This window comes from Sturnira hondurensis, unplaced genomic scaffold (assembly GCF_014824575.4).
Source record: "Sturnira hondurensis isolate 20B ecotype Veracruz unplaced genomic scaffold, ASM1482457v3 Scaffold0013559, whole genome shotgun sequence".
Taxonomy (NCBI): Eukaryota; Metazoa; Chordata; class Mammalia; order Chiroptera; family Phyllostomidae; genus Sturnira; species Sturnira hondurensis.
In genome coordinates this window covers 5997774-6015961 of record NW_028086190.1, presented here as the reverse complement: position 1 = coordinate 6015961, position 18188 = coordinate 5997774, and the positions used below count along the sequence as shown (strand labels likewise).

Below are 18188 nucleotides of genomic sequence, written 5' to 3'. Positions count from 1 at the left end.
CTCCAGGGCTTACTACATGGTATTGTTCAGTGTTACCATTTGTACCTCAGAGATCACATTTCCCACAGCTCTTGCAAGGTCAATATGACATAATGTACATGGAAGCTGTAAATGCCATGTACATGTAAAATATGTCACTTCAAAATTAATCATAAGCAAGCCATTACTGATGAACTACAGCAGAAAATATTATGCAGCAGCTCAAAGTGTTGTAAGGAACATAATAATAATATCTAAATCATAAAAATCTCACTTTTCATTAATGTATACCATCTTCATTCTTAAAACCCCTACATTTGCAATAAGTACATAACAGAAATATCAAAAATACACACCCAAGTTATCACTACTGTACCAGTTTTTCTTTTAAATAAAATGATCTTTATACATTTTCCAGAGTTAGATACAGAGATAATCACATTTACCTAAACCTGCCAAGTAGTATATAAAGGACATCATATTTTAAAACTTGCATAATTTAGAAATAACTTAGTGGTAATAGCACTCATATTAAAAGAAAGGTTATCACAGTAATGCTATATTCCAAAAACATTTACAATGAGGAAAAACTTTAATTATATAAAGAAATAAAGACCTAGAAACTTACTTATTATTAGTATGCCTGGAATATGTCCTTCTTCATAGTGAGGAAAGAGGACAATTTTTGGAATTATGACGATATTGTATAACCAGACAAAGACAATCACACCCATGCAGCACCAACCATGCGGGTCAACAACAAAGTGAATCCGGAGACCCATTTCGCAGTCCTACAACTGCCTGCCGACCCCCAAGGAAGGATGATCCTAAGGAGAGGGAATGAAGAAAAAGTTATTTATATTAAAAATACTATTTGACTAAAGTAAAACTACCTTAGTGGCAACTATAAAATGATACGTATTGTATTTTCTTTGTATATTTATAAAGATTTTATTCATGTATTTTTAGAGAGAGGGGAAGGGAGACTGAAAGGGAGAGAAACATCGACATGTGAGAGAAACGTGGACTGGCTGCCTCTCGCCGGCCCCCAACTGAAGACCTGGCCTGCAACCCAGGCCTGTGCCCTGACCAGGAGTTAAACCTGTGACCTTTTGGTTTGCAGGCCTGTGCTCAGTCCACTGAGCCACACCAGCCAGGGCATCTTTGAATATTTTTGACAAAATAAAACATTTTAGAAAATAAAGGGGAGTTTCAGGATATTCAAATTCCACCATAAACTTCTAACTTTAAACTACTAAACTAAATGTTTAGTAGTTTAAATCATAAGACTAAATGATGATCATCCAAGTCAAAACAGTAGTAATTTTGTGGTGGGAGGGGTATTTATTTACTGTCAAGAAACACAATGGAACCTTTGTGGGGCTAGAAATGTTCTCCCTCTTCACATGGTTAGAGCTTTCTGGATATATACATAAGTAAAAATTCACTGAGATGTACAACTAGATTTGTGCAATTTAGTTTCTTTTAAACAATAGTAGAATGCTTTAACATTATTTTTGAAAAATCATAATAAAAAGTGAAAAGTAATTAAAAATTGCCAAAAAGATTTAAATTCATGGAATAAAGTCCAAGTAATTTTACTATCAACTCAGGAAGACTCCTGTTTAAATGGGGCTTTTTTCAGTTGTTAACAAAGTGCTAACTGGCCTCCCAACGAACCACTTACAGTTAAGATACTTCTATACCTGTGATACCAAACAGGTAACTTTAAAGCCAAAAAAGTAACTTTAAAGAAGTCCATACTTTAGTAGACATAACTTATAAGCTTAAACAATAAATTACTTATAAGGTCTAGGGGATATTCCACTTTTATGCAAAATACAATGGAAATAATACAATGACAAACTAGGCCAATGTTTCTGAAACCTGTAAGCAAACCAGAATCAAGTGAGGAGTCTTCTAAGAATGCTATTTCCAGATCCCACTGCAGACCTATCGAATCATAATTATTTTTAGAGTAAAGTTCAAACACCCACAAAATGTTTGAAATGATCCCCAACTGTGTGACACAGCTGAGTGGGATCCGAAAATCAGTAATCCAGGAGCATCAGCAGTGAGCTGAACTCAGGTTCAACAAATATTCATTGAGTCTCCACTACAGAGTGGTCACCTGCAAAGCACTGTAGGTACAGTGATAAATAAGACATGGTCTTTGCTTAAAGAAACTATCTAATAGGGAAAAGAGTCATTAAGAGGTTTAATATAATACGGTAAATTCCAGAGATGTAGACAAGTTGTTATCAGAGGCACAAAACACAAGGCTAGTTAAATCAGGGTAAGGCTTCCTATAGCAGTTGAAACCTGAGATTAGTCTTAAAAGATGAGTGAAAGTTACCCAAGCAAAGTGACAATCTTGCAAACAGAGGAAAAAGCAAGAGGTACACAAGAGTAAAAATTGTAGGAGGTATCACAAATTACCACCACAAACCACAAATCTTCAGTGGAGAGTGAATGGAGAAGGGGCTGTGCCACGAAGTACACAGAGATGCCGTGTTACAAAGCTCAGACTGCATTCCGAGGCATTGGAAAGCCACTGAAGTTGCGAGTTAACCTAAGATTTATACCTTAAAGGAATTACTGAAGCTCTGGTGAGGAAGGTGAAAGGATCAGTTAGTGTAAAAGACAAAAGCCAAAATTAGTTTTGGAGAAGAGTCAACTAAAGAAATGGTTAGAATCAAACCAGTACTTTTACTAATTGACTGGATATTAGGGGTCACAGAGGAAAGAGTCAAGGACGATCCCCAGATTTTCAGTTTGTATCCCAAACTACTTCATTCTAAGAATAATTTATCATTAGCTGAAGAGCCTCAGGGTACTACCTCTTAGAAGCCTTGACAGTGTTCTTTAAAGCTACAAGGCTAACAGAACAAGGAAAGAAAAGATTAAGGATTACTTAATTTTAAAAGAATAACCCTATGTCATCATCCCCAAAACCTAAAAATGTTAGGGCCACAGAAAATAAGACAGGAACTCAAATGCACCACCACTCAACCGCTTATATTTATTAGAGAGGGTCTAAATTAATCCTTACCTATGAAGTCTAAAACATGAATAGACCCTAGGTCTTTTAAAAAAGTAAAAGTTGAACTTTATTACCTTTTAATTAGAAAATTCAAATACCTATCACTACCATTTAAGCAAGACAAGTCACAGAGGATAAAATATGCTATTTAACTTGCGAGATACTATTTTAAAAACTAAAGGAGCTCAAATAAAAATGATAAGCTATCTACATAGCTAAAAAGAGAAACATTAAAAAGAATGTTTATATTTACAGTCTTGCCAACCATCAAGTGCTAAAAGAAATGACAGAAGGCTCTGTCTCTCGACATATTCAATATTATTAGCTTCATGTACTTTCTTTTAATGTTTCAGTTCCATTCAGGACTAAACAGATTGTACATTACAGTAATTATACAGAACAGAGTAATTTCATTACTTATTTCTAAATTTATTAGTATTAGAAACAGGAGAGCAAACAAGCCAAGAAAACAAGTAGCAGAATTATTAATTACTCATTCACATTTCAAACTTTATTTTTATTCTCCTCTATCAGAGATTAAATTTTCCTTATCACTAAAAGAGAGAGATTCCTCACAACAGAAAACATTAGACAGTAAAAAGTAAGGTTAAAATGTATCTAATTTTTCCTGGATATAAACATATATAAACAACAAACTCTAAAAGAACATGGATCCGCAAGGAAAAATGAGCAAAGAATAGGAAAATAAAACAGTAAGCAAATAAGATGTGGAATACTAAAAAAAAATACCTGATTAGTGAAAATTAGTGCCACATAACCCTTACGATTAGACTGCAGAAAAGACAACAGTGGTCTTCCAAGAGCTCCAAAGCAGATTACCACCAGAAACCAGAGCTGCAGGATCACTCCACTGGGTTAACATCCACCAGGCGTGGCTTATAGCTGAACAGAAACTATTACACACCCTGAGCAACATCCGAACTCAACACAATGCTGCGACTCTGTCTGAAGGGTGGCATTTGTAAAATACTTTCATTAGCTGGAGATTCCAACATATTAATTTGCATATTAAGTGGTGAGCTCATAACTCAAACTTTGATGTAACTAGTGGACATACTGGTACTGCAACATTTTTTAAGATTGATATCTGGTAACTAACTATACTTGAGTGCTATGACTAACTTCATTAATGATGTAAATTACTACTGCACAAACTTTTTTAAAAAGGAAATTATAATTCAACTCTAATAAACTGAACTACATAAATATTTACAACATTCAAACTATTCTGGCAGGAAATTACCTCTCCTTTTTGCCTTTTCAGGCAGGTAAATTTCACTTCACATTTTCCTCAGGAGGAACACTCAAGTCGCTATAAAAAGAAAGTGACATAAAACTATAATATCAGAATGCAGATTTTAGAAAATGACAAAAGCCAAAATGATTGACAAGAAATCTAGTAAAACATGTATCTCTAAGAGTACACTTTTATCAGACTTCTCCACCTCAGCCACTGGTCTTATTACTGTTCCATGAGTATGAAAAATATACCCCATCTCCCATTTCTCAGCTCTGAAATGTTCTTACCATTTTGCTTATTCTAAATTCAAATTATACTTCAAGGTCAATGTAAATCTCACTCTCCACATAAAAATTTTCCTGGCACCTCAGTTCACAGTGATTTCTCTTTCTCTTCTAAATTCCAAATAAAAAGCAAAGCTAGTAGAAGGAAATAGCAAGTGGTTTTATAATCTTGGAATCAGGTAAGCCTTCACAAACGGAACCCATAAGCCAAGTTTGACCATACAAAGAAAAAAGTTCTGAAGCCCTGGACACACCAAAAACAAAGTTAAAAGACAAAAACCATCCCTCAAAAATAATAACACATAATTAATAAGAAGCATGCCAAGTAAATACTTAGAGAGACAATTTATAGAAGAAAAAATCCACGGGTTGTCAATAACTAGGCATATTTTTTACCCTTTGTATTGACAAAATTTGGAAAGACATAATATCCAGTGTTGAAAGGACAGACTGAAAAGGATACACTGGCGTGCATATAAACAGATACAATCATTTGGAGAGCAATTTGATAGTATCTATTAAAATACCAAATTCTTTAACCCAGCAGTTTTATTTCTAGTAATACCTAAAAAATACTCATTATACTGTACATATATATATATATACATACACGCATACATACACACACATGTTGTATATAGCATGTTTTTTCCCTCCCCCGAGGACATTTTTCCATTGGTTTCAGAGAGAGGAAGGAGAAAGAGAAACATTGATGTGAGAGAGAAACACTGATTGGTCACCTCCTGTACGAGCCCAGACCAGAGATCGCACGTGCTCGGATGGGGAACTGAAGCCACAACCTAGGGATATGTCCTGATTGGGGACCAACCCGGCAACCGTTTGGTTATGATGCTCCAAAGGCGGTGAGTCACACCGGCCAGGGCATACAGCACTTCTGTAGTCACAAATATACAGCACAACCGAAATGCCCATGTAGAGGGAGAGGAATGATTAAACAAATTATAATATCCATAGTGTGAACTATTTCCAAGTCACTGCAATTTTAGAATAAAAGAGTGCGGGGAGGAGGTAGATCAGATTTGCATATACCTACCCACATACAGTACTGAGAGAGAAAAGAGTTACACAGGCAAATCTACTGGGGAAGGAGGCTGGGGGCCTGAAGAGTGGTTTCCTGCAAGGAGAGGTGGAAAAAGACATACTAGAAACGGGCAGAAGGGAACCTCTAGGGTGCTGATAAAGATCTCTATCCTGATACCGGTTTGAGATATGCAGGTTATGAACCGTCAAAACTCAGCCAACATACACTTAAGATTGTTGCATTTCCTGATATGTAAATTTACATTTTCAAAAACCCTATAAGCCAATATTGAACTCTAATTAATAATATGTATGCTGAAGTATTGGAGAAAGATGGGAAGAAATGATATTGGCTCTGTTAGAAAAAAAGTGTAAGTAATTTCTGTGTATGAATAGGAAAAAAAGTGTGAAAGAGAACACACGTCCAGAACTCTTAACAGTGGTTATCACTGGGCTGAGCAAAGAAAGAGCAAAGAGAAAGAAGGCTTTCACATTTTATGTATGTATTAATGTGTTCTTTAAGTTTATTAGTAAACATATGTACTTCTAAATTGTTTATAGCCAACTGAAAAATAAAGACAGCCTAGGGGGTCTGATTAGACATTACAACCTTACCCCAAAAATTTTTAATTTAAGCCTCTCTTTATCACTATATGTTATCCTTATTTTAAATACTTTTAAAGTGGCCCTGGCTGGTATAGCTCAGTGGATTGAGCGCTGGTCTGCGAACCAGAGGATCGCGGTTCGATTCCCAGTCAGGGCACATGCCTGGGTTGCAAGCCGGTTCCCTGCAGGCCAACTCCCAGCAGGGGACGCACAAAAGGCAACCATACATTGATGTTTCTCTCCCTCTCTCCTTCCCTTCTAAAGATAAATAAATAAAATAAAATCTTTAAAAATAGATAAATACTTTTAAAGTTAATATTTTAAAAAACACTATGCAGAAGCATCAGCTATAAATCCATGTGAGATTTACAATCCAGAAGATGTTTCTGAAACTTGTATTACTTACAGATTATATTTCTCTATTAAAAAAATGCCTTACTTAAGAAAATATTTAGTTAAGCCCTGGCTGGTGTGGCTCAGTGGATTGAGTGCTGGCCTGTGAACCAAAGGGTCACTGGTTCAATCCCCAGTCCAGGGCATATGCCTGGGTTACAGGCCAGGTCCCCAGTAGGGGGCGTGTGAGAAACAACCGCACACTGATGTTTCTCTCCCTCTCTCTCCCCTCCTCCTTCTCTCTAAAAACAAATAAATAAAATATTTTTTAAAAAGGAAATGTTTAAAATTTAATATGAATTTTAGTACCTATAATTTTTGCAAATAAATAATTATTAAATACATTTAAGCATAAGAATTAAGGATACTGTACCACATAATTCAACAACTTATTCCCATGTAAAATTAAACACAGACTCACCACTTGCAAATTCACTGCGATATGTCGTGATTTTTCTGGTACTTGCATTTAGATGTTTGGTCTCGATTCATTCTCTTTTTACTGCATTTCAACAAATGGATTTCTCTTCAATGACAGTTTCCCATAAGACTCTATTAATGGTTTAACAAATAATTATCTCTCACAAAGATGAAAATCATAAGCAGCTAAATAATCTACATAAAAATGTCAATTATGAAGTTATAAATTCAGAAATAAGATGACTCAACTCCACCTTATTCTGTGCTTATCCCACACCACCCCTAAAAAATGTGCATTTGATTACCATTATACATGAAAAGTTCTCTCTTTTGAAACCACTCAGTTCCCATAAAACAAATCAGCATTACGCATCCAGCATTTGGGCTTCGTCAAACTTCCTGACCACATATCACAAAATGGCAATCAATTCTGAGATCACCAATGGGACAAAATGCAATGTAATGTCTATCATAATGTAAGGCTAAAACTATCTAATCATAATTTATAAACATAAAACTAAGAGTTTAAAATAGAAGCAAGTTTTAAAGTATAAGGAAAAAAGTTATACTTCTGTAATAAAACCATTAAAAAAGCGACCACAAAAGTTAGTTTCTACAGCTCAAGCTTAAAGGCTTAATATTGGGAAGAGTTCCAGAAAGCATACACTGATTCAATATTCCATTAATTTAATCAACAGCTATTGACTCTGTATATGTGCTTTGGTGCTAGATATAATACCAGAGAGGGACCCTAACCTCAGTGGAGAAAGACTAGTAAACACATAAGAATAACACCATGTAAGACAAGGTAAGAGAGAGGGCAAGGGGGAAAGAAAGCATCTCATTACAGGTAGGATATTGTTTCATGGACCTTTATTCACTTAAGTGAAAATTTATGTGTATACTACATTGCAATACAAAATGTATTTACTATGGTAATCTGCCATCAGGAAAAGATTTCAGGAGAGGGTGAAATCTGCGAATTAGGTAAATGAAGAATGGAGGTTCTTGTGAATGAGGAGCGAATAAGCAAAGGTATAAAAGCAGGCAAAAAATCCAATTAAGCTGAAATGGCACAAGTCACTGCATGTGGAAAGATGAGACAAATTATGTCTATCCTCACCACAATCCACTCTAAAAAGTATTTTCAGAATGTTACTAGTACACACAAATATATGAGCTTTATAAGTATACACTACATGTATGAAATATATAACTGAAAAGGTTTAATGAAATATTTACCCCTACTGTATACAATACACTCTGATCCTATTTCATGACCCACAAGTAGAGAATGATCTAAAAGTGAAAAAACACTGTTAAACCATGCTCATGAGTTTGGATTTCACCCTAAACACAGTCGGAACCACTGAAGAATTTTAGACATAAAATGCCACGACGAAACTTGCATTTTGGATAAAAGGGCAGCACTTTCAAGAATGGACTTAGGTGGCTGATAAGGCTCCAAGACTGACTAAATGAAATTAGACAGGCTCACTGGTCACCCACATGAGACACGAGGGCATACAGTAAGCGCCCCCAAGTGGTAGCTTGTGAGAGGAGTGGGGAGGGGTGGGAGTGAGGATGGAACACTTAAGATAGAAGGCAGGTTGGAAAAGAAAAATTAAGAACATTTTTTTACTTATGAGTAAAATTCATAGAAGTTGGTGAACAACTGGAAGCAAAGAGCACATGCTAGGATGGTTCCCAAGCTTTGGCCTAGGGACTAGGGGAAGGGTGGTGCCATTCTCCAAGACAGGAATTAAAGGACAAGTTATGCGTTTGGTAAGTATCCTGCTTACTGAAACAATGAGAAACTGTTACATATCAAGGATGTAAAAAATGCATCAAAATAATTATCATTATATTTCCATTCCCCTTAGAGACTTGTTTTAAACTATTTTCTCCCACAGTCAATTTCTCTGCGGTCCATGATTGTTAAATTGTTAAATGTAATTTAGTTCTACCCTAACTTTCTAAGCTAATTTAAAGTGGTCTCCAGGACATCTTTAAACGTTCCAACATCCGGATTATAGGGGTACCAGAAGGGGGAAAGAAACAGCCACAAGTGGAAAACTTATTGGAACAAATAATAAAGGAGAACTTCCCCAGTCTGGCAAAGGAAATAGACTTCCAGGAAATCCAGGAAGCTCAGAGAGTCCCAAAGAAGTTGGACCCAAGAAGGAACACACCAAGGCACATCATAATTACATTAGCCAAGATTAAAATGAAGGAGAGAATCCTAGAAGCATCAAGGAATAAGGGGACAGTCACCTACAAAGGAGTACCCATCAGACTGTCAGTGGATTTCTCAAAAGAGACCTTATAGGCAAGAAGGGGCTGGAAAGAAGTATTCCAAGGCATGAAATCCAAAGACCTACAGCCAAGATTGCTCTATCCAGCAAAGCTTTCATTTAGAATGGAAGGGCAGATAAAGTGCTTCTCAGATAAGGTCAAATTCAAGGAGTTCATCATCACCAAGCCCTTATTATATGAAATGCTAAAGGGACTTACATAAGAAAAAGAAGATGAAAAATATGAACAGTGAAAGGACAGCAAACTCACAGTTATTCACAACCACACCTAAAACAAAAGCAAACCAAGAGGGCAGCTAGATCAGGAGTGGAACCACAGAAATGAAGAACACATGGAGGGTTAGCAACAGGAGAGTGGGAGGAGGAGAAGGGGGGAGAAGGCACAGAAAATAGCATAGATGGTAGGTAGAAAATAGATGGGGGGAGGGCAAGAATAGTGTGGGAAATATAGAATCTAAAGAACTTGAGGCACGTGGTTATAAACTAAGGGGGGAGAATGGTGGGGGGGGGAGTGTGCGGGTGGAGGGGAATGAAGGGGGGCAATAGAACAACTGTAATGGTATAATCAATAAAATATAAAAAAATAAAAAATAAAAAAAATAAAGTGGTCTCCTTGGCTGTACCTTTGTTTCTTAAAGACGAAATATGGAATGAACGAGTAAAGGAACTGTGGCTCTAATGGGAAAGAAATGAATTCATCATCTTCTAGAAGAAACCTCAAGCAGAATTAAATAAGTACATCAAAATATTCTGAAACATGGCCAAGGTCAATAATGCCATGAAGACTATGACTCTACAATGGCTTTCCAGTGTTTCAGCACAGCAGTTTCTGTTGGTTATGGTATCAGGTAATAGCACAGGTCAACCATCCATGAGTCAAACCCCCGGCACTCCCTGGCTTCAAATCAAGAAAGAAATCCTACTTTACGCTTACAGGTATTACAGCTTCACTGCAGCCCTAATGTACAAAATGAGATGAAAATTTCAGCTAGCTCAACAACATCACAACCATTGTGGAATCAAATCTCCTCTATGTGGTATAAAAGCAATGTTAGCCCTAACAACCTAGGAAATTTTAGGATAACAAAGAATATCTCAAACTTTCATATCTATAAAATGTTAACTAAATATTCTTTTATTTTACTTATTTATTTATTTATTATTTTTAGACAGCGGGGAATGGAAGGAAAGCGAGTGGGAGGGAAACATCAATGTGTGGTTGCCTCTCATGTGTCCCCTACTGGGGACCTGGCCTGCAACTCAGGCATGTGCCCTGACTGGGAATGGAACCAGCAACCCTTTGGTTCACAGGCCAGCACTCAATCCACTGAGTCACACCAGCCAGGGCTGTTAACTAAATATTCTTAACATTGCTGTGTCTAAAAGAATATAATCAACAACTTATAGGGCACACCAAAAAAAGGAAAACAGTTTTCCCCATAGGGTCAAAAGAAAATTCTTAAAATATGGATGAATATATAAAACATAAACCTGTAATTCAGCTCGAAGTTCTAAAAACAAAGTCATAACTATATACCTTTAAATATATATTTACACAGCTATTTCACTTCTGATTTTATCTACTCTGAAAACTGGTCAAATTTAATAATTCTATCTAAAATATCATTAATAATTAGCCAACGAGGTATTTGATTTCTTGACTATCACATCAATATTCAGTGTATTTCAGCAGAGTAGGAAATCAGTTTAGTAGAGATGCCAAAAAGAGAGCCACATTCAAATTATGACACAGCTTCTTCAATTTCTTTTCAAGCTTCAGTTTAACCATCTGTAAAATGCTGATAAAAAATATTAATTCATCAGGCTGTCATGCTTAAACGGGAAAATGCCTAGCAAATAAGCACCTCCCAAAATGGTAACTTTACAGGAGGATGCAAGAGGGGAAAGGAAGGGAAACTTAAAGATGAGTTCTACTTCTAGTCTTATAAACTCCAAAACGAAAAATGATTCCAGGTCCCCATCATGATAGTGGTGCCACAATTTAATCATACCCCAGTTACCTACTTTCTCTAACACTGAAGTCCGAGAACTACCCATCACAGATGAGAAACCTCAGATGGCACAGCCCTTCAGCTAATACCATACATACTGTAAGCATGTTGGGAGGATGACATGAAGTCTCTTCAAGCAGAAATCCCAAAATAGAGAAGTAATCTAAAACAGAGAGAACCGAATTGAAGCCAGCAAACTAAATCTCTTTCAGGTAAAAACAGAGGCCTGGTGAGTTATGGAATGAAGCATGAAGAAAAAATCATGACCTGATTTAAGGAGCTAATGAGGAATGCATAACTGAAGTAAGGAATTCTAGTTCAACTGCTGAGTTCTGAACCAGGAAGAGTTGGTGAAAATGCGAGCAGTGCTACTTCATGTCTATGAAGATGGGCTTTATAAACTAGAATAACCCAACTTACCTAGGACTCTCAACCAGAAAATCACTGTTCTGACAATAAGAGTGACAGGCGTTTTTCTATTCTTGCTTTTCACCTATATTTTTTACTGATTCAAAGTAGTTCAAACATTTTCAACTTGAGCAGCATTAATGCACTGCTTGTTCTACTAAATGCTAAAATGCCATTTATATTTAGTGCACTTTAAAAGTTGAATCTGAGCTCCAATAGTTTACTAAATAAAAAGTCTTCATTCTTTAAAAGTAAAACTGGGCTTAGGGAACAACTTTCTGGTAATAAAACCAGCTTTTCCTCTGCCTTCCCTGCTGTCCCTGGTAGTACTGATACCACCACTATGTGGCCTTCTGAGTTGGAAAAGATTTTGACTCACACTCAATTATAAAGCCAGAAAAAAGCTCCACAGAGACATTGGGCTTTTCAATTCATTTCTTCACTAATACATGGCACTATTTTATCCACACTGGTTTCAAAAGTTCTGAATCAGTCCTCATGAATCAAAGAAATGAGGCAGTGGGCAAACAAGTAAAAATCTTACGATTCACTGATTATCTTGTTTTAGAACCTACCTGTTAAGCTAATGGTTATGTGTTGCATTTTTAAATGCTCGTTACTTTTATTAAACAAACAACCTAGAGATAGGGAATATAACACAATTACCACCATCTGGTCTATTTCATATACTCCAACTACAACTTCTAAAGTATGTTATTAAGCTTAACAGAAATCACAGCAGTTTGAAGGGTCCTAATATAATCCTATTGCTTTACATTTAAAATGAGGAATTCTGGAAAAGCACAATACTACACAAACCACTCTTCCAAAAGTATGCAATTATACATTTTTCACTTGCATTTTGATACAATTTTACTAACATTTCCTCAAGTAAATGTTTTAAATGCACCTTTAACAAGTTAAAGGGTCTTAAATTATTTACAAACATACATACGCCAAGTAAGCATGGAAAAGCCAATAAGCCTTACTCAAAGAATTCAGCCTGACTCCCTGGCATAGATGAGAAAACATCACAGGTCACTGGCCTACCCATGACCCCGCAGCTGGACTGTGACAGCAATGGCACTAAAATTCAGAAAACCAAATCTCATCTCATTCCTTCTTTCTGGTTGATTTCTCATCTCATCTCGTCTTCAGAAACCTTTTTGACATTAAGACATAATTAAGCAAAAGAAAGTACCTCCCTGGCTTTATAACTAAGCAAAAGAAAGCTCCTCCCTGGGTTTTATCTTTAAAATAAAATAAATCAAGCCCTGGCTAATGTAGCTCAGTGGACTGAGCACAAGCCTGCGAACCAAAGGATGGCGGTTCGATTCCCAGTCAGGGCACATGCCTGGGTTGCAGGTCGGTTCCCTGCAGGCCATTTCCCAGCAGGGGACGCACAAAAGGCAACCATACATTGATGTTTCTCTCCCTCTCTCCTTCCCCTCTAAAGATAAATAAATTAATAAAATCCTTTAAAAAATAAAATAAATGAAATCTAAAAGCTGGAAGGCTTTAAAAAGATATTACATAAAAAGCATTTTAGTCCAGAGACGGCATATGATACTACCTTATCATCATCACCATTACTATTATTACCACCACAAGGAAAGTTGTGAATTTAAGTACACATATTAGCATATGAGGCTGCGATTCATTTGACCCGTTTTTAACTTTTGCTTAATTATCCTTAGTCCTCTTCACTTTAGACTGTAACTTTACACTATGATTTATTACCCACCCACAATGACCTTGATTTTTTTCCTCTTGTACTTTGATGGACTACTATATTGCAATATTTTCAAGTAATAACTAGTCAGGTTCTCTCAGTCCTAGAAATACAGACATCCTCCACTGACTCACACTGGCTCATAAAACGTGACCCAAATATAGCTTGAGAAAGACCACAACTTCGAATGGACTCTCCAGTTAAAATCCAGTGACCTGTTATAGTGAATGGTAACAAGTGTAAACTGCTGCCATTTATGAGCCAGTTTCTCAAAACCACTGTAGGATCTAAGAGAGGGAGGCAGAAGGTCAATAAAGGAGTAAACTATTTCCTCCTTCTGATCCTATGCAGGCTCACCCCAACGATGTGGAAATGAATGAAAAGCTATGGTAGCATAAATCCGAGATGCCTGCGAGCAGGTCTCGGATCCGGGGTACAGAGAGGTAAACACTAGTTCACAGGCGAGAAACTCAGGGCCCAGACTTAAATTTAAAAAAAGAAGAAGAAAAGAGAGAAAAAGAAAAACCTTACCCAAACCACCTCGACTAGAGCAGGAACTCTCCCACCACTAGTTACTGGGAGGAGCAGCTGGCAGGCAGTCGCAGCTCTGGCTGAAGATGCTCTGAGGAAGGCCAGGCCAGGGCACCCGGAATACCCGAGGTTCGGCGGGTGCGAGAGACAGGTGCAGGGAGGGGGCGGGGTGGGAGCGCGGCCCGGTGAGGGCGGCGGGGCGCGGAGGAGCTGCGGGCGGGGCCCAGGGAAGGGTGGCCTCGTCGCCCCCGCGCCTGCACACACTCACCGAAGCCGGCTGGCTCTCTTTGCGGCCGCCAGCCGCTCCTCCAGCTCCTCCTCCTCCAGTACCTCCGCCGCCCCGGCAGGGCCCTGCTCCTTTTCCGCTTCCGGGATCCCGAACTCCAGACCGGCGGAGTGAGTATCCGCCCGCGCCTTGGAGAGACCTGCTACCACCGGCGCCTTTCCGCTTTGCGCCCGAGAGCCGAGATGGGAGCCGCCGAGGGCCGAAAGACCAGAAATTGCGGCGCAGGATGGAGGAGGCGCGCCTGGCGGGACTTCCCATCACCCAAGTACTCGTCCCTGAAGCACCCGGGCGCCTGGGCCCACCCCCACTTCCAACCCATGTCACCCTTCCAGCTCAGCCTGGGCCGACCACTTCTTTGTCCCCTGACCCTCACCAGCTCCTTCTCTTTCGGGACAGGCAAGGAGCCTTCCTTAAAGGATTGCATTTACCCTCTTTCTTTAAGGGGAATTGCTCAACCCGCCTGTTTCGTTCTAAATGTCCTGTGGTATCTTGCTTCACAGTGCAGTCGGCAGCACCAGCATCCTGTGGGAACGTGTAAGAAATGCACAGTCTTAGGCCTGCTTACTCAGTACCAGCATTTAACACCGTCTCCAGATGATTACTACATGTGCTCCTTAAAGATTGAAAAGCACTGGATTCTAGTTAGTGGTCTTGCCCACTTCAGACTCTCTATGGGGCAAAAGCCAATGTTACCCCATCCAGCCCAAGATTTTTCCTTCCTCTCAACAACCTAAACTCAGACCCAAATACGTTTCATGGTATTTCGAAAGACATCCAAAAAAGTTGCCAGCTTTCCCATCCTGCAACCTAGGAAAAATAAATGGACCCACCATAGCAAATAATACACCTCCCAGTGTGAATTGGTATCTTATCAAACACCAGTGAGATACTAAAACCTCCCTCCCATCTCCTCCCTCACCTCAACTGAACAGTAGTTTGGGAAGGTTAAAATGATTGCCATAACCTGGAGGTCAACCTTTGTGCCTGCATGCCACAGAAGATAATGTGTTGATGGAAGAAGCATGACCTGCTGCATAAAATCTAACTCCTTAGACTATGTCATTGAAAGCCCTTCACAAAGTGGTCCCCACCACCATCGCCAGTTCTAGCTGTAACTACTAACTTGGTTCACTTACCCATCCAGAAGGCCCTCCATCTTCCACTCTGATGATCTTAATTCTATACAAACTTTCTAGTTAGCTCAAATCCTGCCACCCCAAAGTTCTCTCTCACCACTGCACCTATACACATTGTAGCTTATTCTGGTCCCTTATGTTATTTTGTCTTGCTAAGTATTTTAAAATGTGTTTTGTCCTAGTTTCTGAATTCATTCAGTTACAAACACCTGAGGACCTTAGAGATCTAGTCAGTGGTTATCAAAGTGTGGCCCCCACACCAGCAATATTGACATCACCTATGAACTTGTGAGAAGTTCCATATTCTCCAGCTCCACCCCAGATCTACTGTATTAGAAACATGAGGGTGAATCCCAGTTATCTGCATTTTAATAAGGCTTCCAAGTGACACTCAAGGCTTTCTAGTGGACACTCAAGTTTTAGAATTACTAACCTAGTGTATAGTCTCTAGGAACTAGAGACTACCTCCAAAGGAACTCAGTGGTTGGGATTTATGCAAGTTGGAACTCAATGCTTGTCTATATGCAAGTTGTACTGCCTTTCAGGTTAAGAAATAAAGTGCTCAGTTCATACATAACTACTTAGAAGGCCAAGACAATTATTTTTGAAAGAATTATCTTTGGTTTTCACAATGCATTTTATGTAGTAGGATGTTTGTAACTTGGTTTGTTCGAAAAGAAAGAAATAATACAGATAATTAAGTCACTTTGGGGGAAGAGGATTATGTTGAGTTTTACCTCCTACAGTCAGATAACTGAGTTGCATAATGTTAATCTCATAGCATATCCTTGTGATACATAGTAATCTGTGGCAAATAACCTCATCAAGTGCCCAAAAGAGAATTAGTGGGCAGGCACATGAATGCACATAACAATTGAAAGTGCACATATTTTTCAAGCTTTTTCTTATGAGTTAATTTGTTTCTTTTCAGCCAAATCAATACCACAGAGAGTTTTCTTCAAAAGGCATGTAAAGAGAGAAGTAGCAGGAAAAACATTCTCAAAATCACAAGCCTTTTAAGCATGGGAAGTTAAGTATTGTCAAGGACCTATCTCTATCTATTCTTTATATTGAAGGTCAAGTTATCTAGTTCTATCATTCATGATAAACATGACTATTTGTTTTGCAACCCATATGCTTAGAGAGATGTGGCACCATGTAATCTTTCGGGGAGTTTTTCTATTTACTATAAGGATGGAGAGAAGATGTGTGTCATGCACTATTTTTTTCCTTCCACAAGCCTAGTCTACTTCATGGTGCCTGTGACTGATGGAACATGATTATTAATCAAACTAACATTCATCTGAGAATTGAAAAAATAGACAAAGACAAGTGGCATGGCCGCCACTGCCAACCTGGCTTCTCAACAAAGGCATAGTCAGGGCATTTATATGGACAAGCTCAGCCAACTCCTGTGCTTCTGTGCCATGACTGGAAAGGGCTGGATTTTACTGCAATTTCCAAAAGTGAGTGCAAGTAAAGTCCAGAGTTTGATCAGTACTGGCTAATAGCCCTTGGCAGCTTTGGGCGGATGGTGTTCTCCACCTGCCCATCTGGGTATCATGTCCTAAGCACCCACATTTGATGCGCATTCATGATGTCTTGGTTGCTTACAGTCATCTTCCTCGTCTATTTGAGTGGCAGAGTGCCCATTCCACAGCAGTCTGATGTTCTAACAGTAGTCTTTAACCTCTTTTGGGTTACACATTTCTTTTAACATACGTGGAAACTTGTGGGCCCTCTTCTTGACAAAGTATACACACATACACACTGACACACAATTATGTAAATTTGTACATACATATTTATATATGAAGTTTCACAAAGCATTCCACCTTCCCACATCTTCAGAGGACCACAATGAAGTCGTGAACATCAGGTTAAGAACTTGTCCTACGACACAGAAAGTAGGTAAAACAAACTTTTTTTTCAAAAACAAGGATAACTCTCAAAAACTACTGTGTGCATGGGAGACAGAACACAAGTGATGCCAAACAGTTACCAGCAAAGCGCTATGGGAGTGCAAAAGAAGCAGCTGGTAGTGTCAGCAGGGTGATTCCAGATAACTTCCTAAAGAAAAGTTCTCGAGTCAGAAAAGTGATAATAGGATTTTGATAAGGTCAAAGGATTCCCTCCAGGATGAGGGAAAGTGTAAGCAAAGGCACGCTGCATGAAAGTACAATGGTCCATCTAGTGTGGTTCAAATGCAAATTACACGGAAAGATAGAGAGGGGAAGGGGAAGGTAGAACAGAATCAAATCATGATGAGCTGCAAATACAATGCGATTTTCAGTGACGAGCCGTTAAGCTTTTGGAGGAGAGTAATCTAATCTGGAAAGACTATTAGTGAGGGCAACATTAAAAGGCACAGTGGCAGAAACTTGGAAATGTTTCTAATGTCCTAAATTGGAACCTATTAGTAAAGCCACATGGCTTTGCCTCAGCTTTTTAGGGTTGCTTGATATTTGCTCTAGAGATTTCTCTTTTTTAAAGATTTTATTTATTTATTTTTATAGAGAGGGGAAGGGAGGAAGAAAGAGAGTAAGCGAAACATCAATGTATGAGAGAAACATTGATCAAATGCTTCTTGCAAGTGCCCCAACGGGGAGACTGGGCCCACAACCCAGGCATGTGCCCTGACTGGAAATCAAACCAGCTACCTTTTGCTTTGCAGGATGACAAATGACCAAATGAGCAACACCAGTCAGGGCTCTAGAGATTTCTATTAACTTAAACGAAAA

General features: G+C 38.5%; 1 protein-coding gene across 3 annotated transcripts in view; it reads right to left on the bottom strand.

Annotated features, from left to right (window-relative positions):
• The window catches only part of ZDHHC21 (zDHHC palmitoyltransferase 21), a 67985-nt gene extending 53520 nt beyond the window's left edge, over positions 1-14465 (bottom strand). Inside the window, exons 1-4 of one of the 3 annotated variants that reach the window (XM_037061950.1) lie at positions 14026-14465; positions 11368-11517; positions 7029-7159; positions 608-806 (exon numbers count right to left, since the gene is read on the bottom strand). In XM_037061950.1, the coding sequence (XP_036917845.1) occupies positions 608-761 (154 nt within the window). In that variant the 5' untranslated portion in view covers positions 762-806; positions 7029-7159; positions 11368-11517; positions 14026-14465. Of the gene's footprint in view, positions 1-607; positions 807-3772; positions 3869-7028; positions 7160-11367; positions 11518-14025 lie in introns of those variants that run through there. The other 2 variants (XR_005068790.1, XM_037061951.1) reach the window with 2 other exon arrangements.
• Between the last annotated feature and the right edge of the window lie 3723 nt (positions 14466-18188).